This window comes from Nematolebias whitei, chromosome 5 (assembly GCF_014905685.2).
Source record: "Nematolebias whitei isolate Nwh7 chromosome 5, NemWhi1, whole genome shotgun sequence".
Lineage (NCBI taxonomy): Eukaryota > Metazoa > Chordata > Actinopteri > Cyprinodontiformes > Rivulidae > Nematolebias > Nematolebias whitei.
The window spans coordinates 54,655,453-54,665,168 of NC_056502.1; the positions used below are offsets into that span (position 1 = coordinate 54,655,453).

The 9,716-nt window shown below is 42.2% G+C and overlaps 1 protein-coding gene across 1 annotated transcript in view; it reads right to left on the reverse strand.

The window, feature by feature from the left end:
* The window catches only part of LOC119410436 (activating signal cointegrator 1 complex subunit 3), a 62,939-nt gene that overhangs the window by 23,320 nt on the left and 29,903 nt on the right, over window positions 1–9,716 (reverse strand). Inside the window, exon 3 of the mRNA XM_037677346.1 lies at window positions 3,324–3,530. Coding sequence (XP_037533274.1) covers window positions 3,324–3,530 — 207 coding nt within the window. The remainder of the gene's footprint in view (window positions 1–3,323; window positions 3,531–9,716) is intronic.

Below are 9,716 nucleotides of genomic sequence, written 5' to 3' on the forward strand. Positions count from 1 at the left end.
ATATATATATATATATATATATATATATATATATATATATATATATATATATATATATATATATCCATATATATCTGTGCTTCCCCTACCATTATACAAGAGGGGAGCCCCACCCCGTCAACAGAACCGAGAGCCCCGTCTACCGAACCCCACCCCCAATCACCTTTCTGCACTGACGTAAAGCTAAAGTAGCGGCTCGCAATGCAGGTGCACTAGCTAAAAAGCTAAAAGCAGCCTCTTCCTTCATGCTGAACCCTGACGCTGAACACACCCCCGCCACTAGAAAACTGTCAGTACAAACAGAGCGCGGCAGTCTCCGTGTCCCCCAAAACAGTTGGTTTAAACAGCGTGAGAGTCTCTGTTCTCTCTCTCTCTCTCTCTCTCTCTCTCTCTCTCTCTCTCTCTCTCTATATATATATATATATATATATATATATATACACACATATATACACACACATAGACTCGGTCAGAGTCAGAGATTCTTTATTGTCGTTCGCACCACATGTGGTACATGTGGTGGAATGGAATTATTTACACTGGGTCCCAGTTACATCCAACAATAAAATGTTAAAGAAAAACAATGATAACATCTAAGATATGAACTAAGAAAAACAAGTACACTGTCTACTTTCTTTTGATGAATGACAAAGAATCTCTGAGTCTGACACATGCACACACACACACACACACACACATATATAATATATATATATATATATATATATGTATATATGCACATATATACATATGTATATATACACACACACACACACACACACACACACACATATATATATATATATATATATGTATATACGCACATATGTACATATGTATATACACACACACACACAGACACACACATATATCCTGCAAATGAACTTTTAATGAACTTTAGTTCACATTTAAATCTCTGATGAACCAGATTCTACAAAAACATCTATATTTAAAATTTTATAGGTTTTCATCATCATTTGATGTATTTGCACTCATTATGTCTACTTTTATTGTTCAGTTTAGATGTGTGGTTCCGTTTCTTGTTCACATATATACATTTTATTTTACTCCTTTACTCCTCTCTGCTCTCTCAAACCATCGTTCCTCTCTATCCAGGATGTGAACATCTTCATCCCTGAAAGAGTGACTGCTGGCCTGGAGATGATTGTAGACTGCAGAGTCCTGGCCTGATGATGTTGATCTTCTGTGCTGGGCCATCCTTTTGGCCAGTGGCTGTGGAATGACCAGTGGTCATTCCGTATGTTGAGGGAGTATCAGAGAAACTGAGACGTTTATTTTCTAAACATAACGTCCCAGTGGCTTTTAAACCCCAAAATACATTACGGCAAAGACTGGTTCATCCCAAAGATCCAGTCCCCCGGCACAAACAGAGCAATGTTGTGTATGTTGTTCAGTGTCAGGAGGGCTGTGATCAGTCTTACATCGGGGAAACTAAACAGCCACTGGCCAAAAGGATGGCCCAGCACAGAAGATCAACATCATCAGACCAGGACTCTGCGGTCTACACTCATGTCCAGGCCAGCGGTCACTCTTTCAGGCATGAAGATGTGCACATCCTGGATAAAGCGAAACGATGGTTTGAGAGAGGAGTAAAGGAGGCCATCTTTGTGAAAAGAAACCGTCCATCATTAAACAGGGGTGGAGCCTACGTGTTCAATTGTCTCCCTCTTACAATGCTGTGATTGCTAGTATCACTCAGCCCTCTGTGAACAGTAAACAGCCATCAGGTGCTAATGATCCATTGTTAGGCCGATGGTCCTTCTTGAGCATGTGATCAGCTGGTTTTGGTTGTCAGCAGCAAAACTGGTTGATCCACTCTGAGAAGGTGCTATTTAAGAGACTGAGCTGAATACAGCACCTCAGACTGAGGAAGTCTCTCGGATGAGAGACGAAACGTTTCTAGATTTTTTTGTTGTTTTGCTTTGCTTTGTTTTGTTTTTTTGAATGTCCAGAGGACCAGATTTAACTTTTTTGGACTGAAACCTGCAGTTTATCGTGATTAAAACTCATATCACCGTTATAGAATAAAAGTATACTGTGACATATATTGATATCGAATTACTGTCCAGCCTTACTGGATACTCAGATGTTGGCCCCAGATGTTCCTGTTACCGAACACCCAGAAGTTGGCCCCAGATGTTTCTGTTACCAGACACCAAGATGTTGGCCCCATATGTTCCTGTTACTGGATACCCAGATGTTGGCCCCCAGATGTTCCTGTTAATTAATACTAGGAATGTGCGATATGGCATAAAATTCATAACACGATATGTATTGTGAAGGGTGGCAATAACGATATATATCGCAATATGTTTTGGGTATAAAAATTAATAGGAATTTTTTAAAAAGCATAGGTGTCCTTTTGCCATCATATATTTTGAATTTTTTTAAAAATTCCACTACTAGGTCCAGAGAGTTTTAAAATAATAAACAAATCAAGTATTAGGCTTCTTGCTTGTGCAAAACAGTGCAAAAGATATCAAATGTAGTTTTAGCCATATGTTTTAAACAAAAGAATATCTTGTTAACTCTTAACAGTTTCCAGTCTTCTCACTTAAGAAATGATCAGCAACAGAGCAGCAACTGAAAACACTTCACCCTCCAATCCTCTAGTGGGCGTCTCCTTCTGCTTTAATGGAGAGCTGACACAAAATGAGTCTGTGGCTTTGACCAGAGGGTCTCACAGTAAAATCACACAACACGGCGTTCTTTTCACAGATCAGAGAGCAGGTTTCTCTAAAGCTGACCAACGCTCAAAATGGGATTTACCTGTATAAATAAAGGTTGATTGATTGATTGATTTATTGCAATATTAAAATATTTGCCTTGAAAAAAAAAAACGCTTACTTTAACTTTCGACGGAAAAAAAAACCTTTCGATGGAACACAGCGTGTTGCACATGCGTCAGAATACGACAACACTATGGCAAGCCGGCTGTAGTTAGCTTGTAGCTTCGCTACTTAGCTCTCAAAGAAAATACTTTAACACCACTTGCACACAGTTTTAAACAAGAAAAGTAACGATTAAATCTGACAACTCTGATTTTATATCAGACACAGCATTACTGCGGTTAGCTGGTAGAAGACAGATCTCTATTGTAGGCTAAATTTCTATCGTTTCTACCGTGTACCGTATATATTGCACAATCCTAATTGATACCCAGATGTTGTCCCCAGATGTTCTTGTTACTGGATACCCAGATATTGAACCCAGATGTTTCTGCTACCGGACACCCAAATGTTGGCCCCAGATGTTTCTGTTACCGGACACTCAGATGTTGTCCCCAGATGTGTGACACTGACCCTCTGCTGGCCCATGCTGAGACGTCGCAGTGACACCTGCAGCACATACTCCTGGTCAGCGTGCACGTCCAACCAGCTGCTGTCCTCTCTCAGGTTGGTCCCTGCAGCAGGAACGGTACGCTCCATCTGCTCCTGGCTCTGCTCCCACCAGCCCTTCACGCTCAAATGGACCTCCAGAACTGGGAGGTGATTGAGGAAAGCCCAGGCCTGACAGAGTAAGAACATGAATAGAGATAGATGTTGGTTTACTAAGAAATACTAAAGAAAACTGGCTGATATCACATCAATAAGCCAGAACATTACAACCAATGACAGATGAAGTGGCTAACAGTTTATACGTTGTCCTGGACACGCTGGGAGCAGAAACAAACCCAAAGATAGTATCTCACAATGTGCAGCTTTCATGAGGGAGTTTTAAAATGCCTTGAAATGTTCATGTGATCTTAAATTCAACTTGTCTGCTGGATTCCTTAGGTAGAGAACTTTACTAATTGGCTTTCATGTATGTGAATGTTTCTGTAAAGTGCCCTGAGAATACTTTGTTGTGATTTGGCGCTACATAAATAAACTGAATTTAATTTAATTTAATTTCCTCACATGGATTTAGAACAATGTTCAAAAAATCTGGCAACACACATTTAGTATGTAAACAGTCAGAGGCATTTTGAAACATTTTCATTTCAGTTTGTGTTATTCTACAGCCAATTCTTCTGTTAGTTTGTAAACTGCAGCAGCTCCATTAGTTAATTTCTACACGATGGGCATGTGTATGTTTTTGTACATGAGTGCAGAAAATATGCACCAAAGCGTTAGTGGAAAATTGTCTGTAATTGCTGAGCCTTTAAAAAAAAACCCAGAATCTTTCATTTTATAAAGCAGAGGAAAAACAAATTACCAGTAATGTCCTGATGCATGCTCAATAATCCAGACAGAAAAATCTAAAAAAGTTCAATCTGGTCCTCTGGACATTCAAAAAAAAAAAAAACAAAGCAACAAAATTGTAGAAAAGTTTCGTCTCTCATCCAAAAGACTTCTTCAGTCTGAGGAGCTGTATTCAGCTCAGTCTCTTAAATAGCACCTTCTCAGAGTGGATCAACCAGTTTGCTGCTGACAACCAAAACCAGCTGCTCACATGCTCAAGAAGGACCATCAGCCTAACAATGGATCATTAGCACCTGATGGCTGTTTACTGTTCACAGAGGGCTGAGTGATACTAGCAATCACAGCATTGTAAGAGGGGGACAGTTGAACACGGAGGCTCCGCCCCTGTTTAATGATGGACGATTTCTTTTCACAAAGATGGCCTCCTTTACTCCTCTCTCAAACCATCGTTCCTCTCTGTCCAGGATGTGAACATCTTCATCCCTGAAAGAGTGACCGCTGGCCTGGAGATGAGTGTAGACCGCAGAGTCCTGGCCTGATGATGTTGATCTTCTGTGTTGGTCCATCCTTTTGGCCAGTGGCTGTTTAGTTCCCCCGATGTAAGACTGATCACCCTCCTGACACTGAACAACATACACAATATTACTCTGTTTGTGCCGGGGGACTGGATCTTTGGGATGAACCAGTCTAATGTATTTTGGGGTTTAAAAGCCACTGGGATGTTATGTTTAGAAAATAAATGTCTCAGTTTCTCTGATACTCCCTCAACATATGGAATGACCACTGGTCTGGGTCTGGGTTCCTCCTTTTCACCTGATGGCTGACTGGAGTCCTGTTTGGGTTTCTTCTCTGCTTTCAGGAAGGCCCAGTTAGGATATCCACGTTGTTCTAGAACCTGTCTTGTGTAGGATTTCTCCTTCTGCCTGGCTCCTGAGTTAGTGGGGATGCTGTCTGCTCTGTGGTACAGAGTCCTGATGACTCCTAACTTGTGCTCCAAAGGGTGATGGGAGTCAAACTGCAAATACTGGTTTGTGTGGGTGGGTTTGCGGTACACCTCAGTTTGCAAATGTCCTCTATCAGAGACTGAGACCTCACAGTCCAAGAAAGCCAACCTGCCATTTTTTACATCTTCTCGTGTGAACTTGATATATTTATCCACAGAGTTGATATGATAAGTAAAATGTTGGACTTCCTGAGATTTAATTTTAACTCAGGTGTCGTCAACGTACCTGAACCATTGACTTGGTTGTGTTCCTGAAAAGGACGTCAAGGCTCTCTTTTCTACCGGTAATGGTGTAAGACACCTTACTTTCTGATTCTTTTAGCTAATGATTTCTTCAGTTACACAGAAACACATCAGCTCACCGCATCCCCCAGCAGACATTTTACTGCGTGTCTTCTGGATTCTTAAAATGTGTTTTGTATAAGAACAATAATAGATATGCTACAAATTTAAGTGAAATACATTAGCACTTCTGTGTAAAAATACAAACCGGATTCCAAAAAAGTTGGGACACTAAACAAATTGTGAATAAAAACTGAATGCAATGATGTGGAGATGGCAAATGTCAATATTTTACTTGTAATATAACATAGATGACAAATCAAAAGTTTAATCTGAGTAAATGTAACATTTTAAAGGAAAAATATGTTGATTCAAAATTTCACAGTGTCAACAAATCCCAAAAAAGTTGGGACAAGTAGCAATAAGTGGCTGGAAAACAGAAATTGAGCATATAACGAACAGCTGGAAGACCAATTAACACTAATTAGGTCAATTGACAACATGATTGGGTATAAAAAGAGCTTCTCAGAGTGTCAGTGTCTCTCAGAAGGCAAGATGGTAAGAGGATCACCAATTCCACCATTTTTGCGCAGAAAGATAGTGCAGCAATACCAGAATGGTGTTACCCAGCGTAAAATAGCAAAGACTTTTGTTATCATCATCAACCGTGCATAACATCATCAAAAGATTCAGAGAATCTGGAACAATCGCTGTGCGTAAGGGTCAAGGCCGTAAAACTCTACTAGATGCTCGTGATCTCAGGGCCCTTAAACGTCACTGCACTTCAAACAGGAATGCCACTGTAGTATGACAGGACAGCTATCGCTGCGGACACACTACTTAATTAATTATTCTCAAGGCTAGTTCAAGCACAAAGAATATTAATTGTTTAATTAACAACGGATTCTTTCTTTTTCGAGTTAAATTTCTTCCATGTGACCAAGATAACTTGAGAGTGGAGTGTATAATTAGTGACATGAGACGTAATTTACCTTTGACCCATCAGAATAAATGCGGTCATTTATTTAACCAAATCAAAATTTAACATCAAAACATGTACACATTGATTTGCTGATCTGTTTCTGATTAATAAACTTAGAAAGTTCAAATAACAAGACAACAGAGGATTACTGATGGAGAATCAATCAATCAATCAATCTTTATTTATGCAGGTAAATCCCATTGAGCCTCGAGGACTCATTTACAAGAGAGACCTGATTTCAACAAAGAAAGATGACAACAATGGACAACAGCAACAACAATAAACAGTTATAAAAAAGCATACTACAGTTTTTTTTTTTTTTAACAAATAGGATGGCTAAAAGGAAAAGGTAACAAAACAAAAAAATAGCTAGATTCCAAGACAAATGTAGAAAACTAACAACAGGAACATGTCAGCATTGGACCCTGCCAGGTGTCCAACAGATTCTTAAAGACACTTAGAGAGGTCAAGGTCGAGAGCTTCAAATCTTTTTGTAAGATGTTCTAGGAAACAGGAGCGGAATAGGAGAAGGCCCTTTTGCCTAGTTCAGTCCTCACTGAGGGAACACTGCATGTAAGAATAATTCATCTCTGAAGGCACTTAGCTTGATTTACTGGCGAATAGAAGTTTAAAGAGAAGGAGAAAAGAAGTTTAAAGAGGAGGATTGAAATGGATGAAGGAAAATGTGTTGACCCGGAATGGCACCCTTCTTTCGACCCCAGCTCAGCCCTCGGTACACTCAGGGTGTGACGACTCTTTACCTTTGCAGAAGATAAATCAGCTCCGGTACAGAGGTCCATTTCATGCTCCCTTTTCAGCGTCTCCGGTCAGAGTGGCTGGTAATCGTCTGAAGTAGTGACGGTACTCCGTTCAACAGAATAAGCTTCCTTAGAAGTTGAGAGCATTTAATGCTTGGGGTGAGTTCACAGCGAGGCATGCTGTGACTCCGCTGAAATGGAGGGACCTTTGGCACATGGTCCAATTCATCAGCTCTTTAGTTCAGCTGTAAGGCTCCAGCAAGACTGCAGTCCCAACCAGAACTCCAAACAGACTTTCAGTAAGAACGTTGGTAACGTACTGTACCCCAGATTCTATGAGTATAGGCGTAGCCCTTTAAGGCCTTCGCTTAGTGGGTTTATCCCGTTATGCGTAAGCATCACACTGAAAAAATTAGTCCACGCCCACCTGCTGTGTGGGCCCCACCCGATCCGTATAAGTTACATTAAGAGCAGGTAATCGGCTCCCAAATAGCTTTATTTTTTCTTCAGCTATTCAGGAGCCAGTGAGGCCCGACGCTTAAAGGGCTACGCCTATACTCATAGAATCTGGGGTTACAGTACGTAACCAACGTTCTATGTCGTATAGGCTTCGCCCTTTAAGGCCTTCGCTTAGTGGGTTAAGGGCGAAGCGGATGTTGTCCTCGTCTCACTGGGTCCATTCGAACACAGTATGAAGCAGAAGCTTGCCCAAAAAAGTCTTGTCACTCAGCTGCCCATGTGCATAATTACGCGTTGCATAGTTATGTGTGCCATACACAGACGCATGTTGTGTAACTATGCGTTCTGAAAAAACATGAACGCCCCGGAAAATTTCAACGGGAAGAGAAGATGTTGGGGGGGGGGGGGGGGGCATGAACCAACTAATTCATGGCTGAACAGTATAAACAGATTAATAACAACAAATGAACTGATTATTAATCAAATGAACTGATTGGTAACAATAGTCATGAACTGATTAGTGACAATAGAACCAAAATCACAGACACAACTTGTGACTGATAACAACATCTCACACTATGAAGCATGCAGACAGATGTGAGCTTAAACAGAGTTCCATGAAAACAACAATATTCATTCTGTTAGAACACTAAGGACAGAATGTGTCATGGAACGAGCCGTCACATCACGTAGATAAAAGCGAATGAATGAGCAGGGTGTTGACCACGCGGCCGCAGTGCAAATGTCCTGCATTGACATACCATTATGCAAGGCAGTCGAAGATGCGATACCCCTGGTCGAGTGTGCTTTGAGGTTGACAGGAGGCTCTAAATCTGATGCTCTGTAGGCTTCAGAAATGGCCTCACACAGCCACTGTGACAAACGCTGGGTGGATAAAGGGCGACCTGCAGATGCATCTCTATAATGTACAAACAGATGTTGAGTTTGACGCATTACAGCTGTGCGCACTATGTAACACGTCAACGCCCGCACCGGACAGAGAAGATGGAAAGATGCTTCTTCTTCTGATCTGTGGGGGGGAGGGAAAAACCCCTCCAACGATATCACTCTTGATTTAAAAGAGCTCGTGATGTTTTTAGGCATAAATCTGGGTTTGGTCTTAAATCAGCTGAACTACCGTCAGCCTGAATTCTGAGACATGACGGAGCGACAGAGAGGGCAGATAAATCACTTACCCTCTTAGCGGATGTTAAAGCCAGCAGCAGGGCTGTTTTAAGAGACAAGAATTTAAGTGGAACCTGATCCATAGGCTCAAATGGAGCTTTGATCAGGGCTCGCAGGACCAGCGTTAAATCCCACTGTGGCACAAGTGGGCGTGAAACAGGCCTGTGTCTCTGTACGCCTTTTAGAAACCGCTTCATCAGCGGGTGATTAAAAGCTGTTCTGTCTCCGAACCCTTCGTGGCAGGAAGAAATGGCTGCAGCGTACGTTTTAATCGTGCTGAATGCCAACTTCCTGTCCATCAGCTGTTGTAGAAAAGACAGCACGTCGCCTAATGGGCACGAGGTGGCCTCTACACCTTTCTCTGTACACCAGCGCTGAAAAGCTGCCCACTTTGATGTGTACAGAGCTATGGTAGATGCAGCAGGTGAATCCTGGATTGTGCGCACTACCTCCTGTGGGAGACCCATCCTCTCTAAGCGAGACCGCTCAGCGGCCAGACCCACAGGTGCTGGCCTATTTCTGGGTAACTCCTGATCGCTCCTCCTGCTTGAAGGAGAGCGTCCTCCCTCCACGGCAGTTTCCACGGGAGCCCCGACAACAGACGTTGCAAGACTGGAAACCATGGTGCGTTCACGCGCTCGGGGGCCACCAGGAGAGCTGTCAATCCCTCCTCCTGAACTCGGTTCAGGAACCGTAAAATCAGAGGAGGTGGAGGAAAATGCGTACAGAAGCGTTTTGGGCCATGGGCTGTGGGCAAACGCATCCACCCCCAGCGGTGGTTCGTCTCACGGGCTCAGGGAAAACCATAGTTGACACTGAGCGTTCTCTCGTGTCGCAAACAG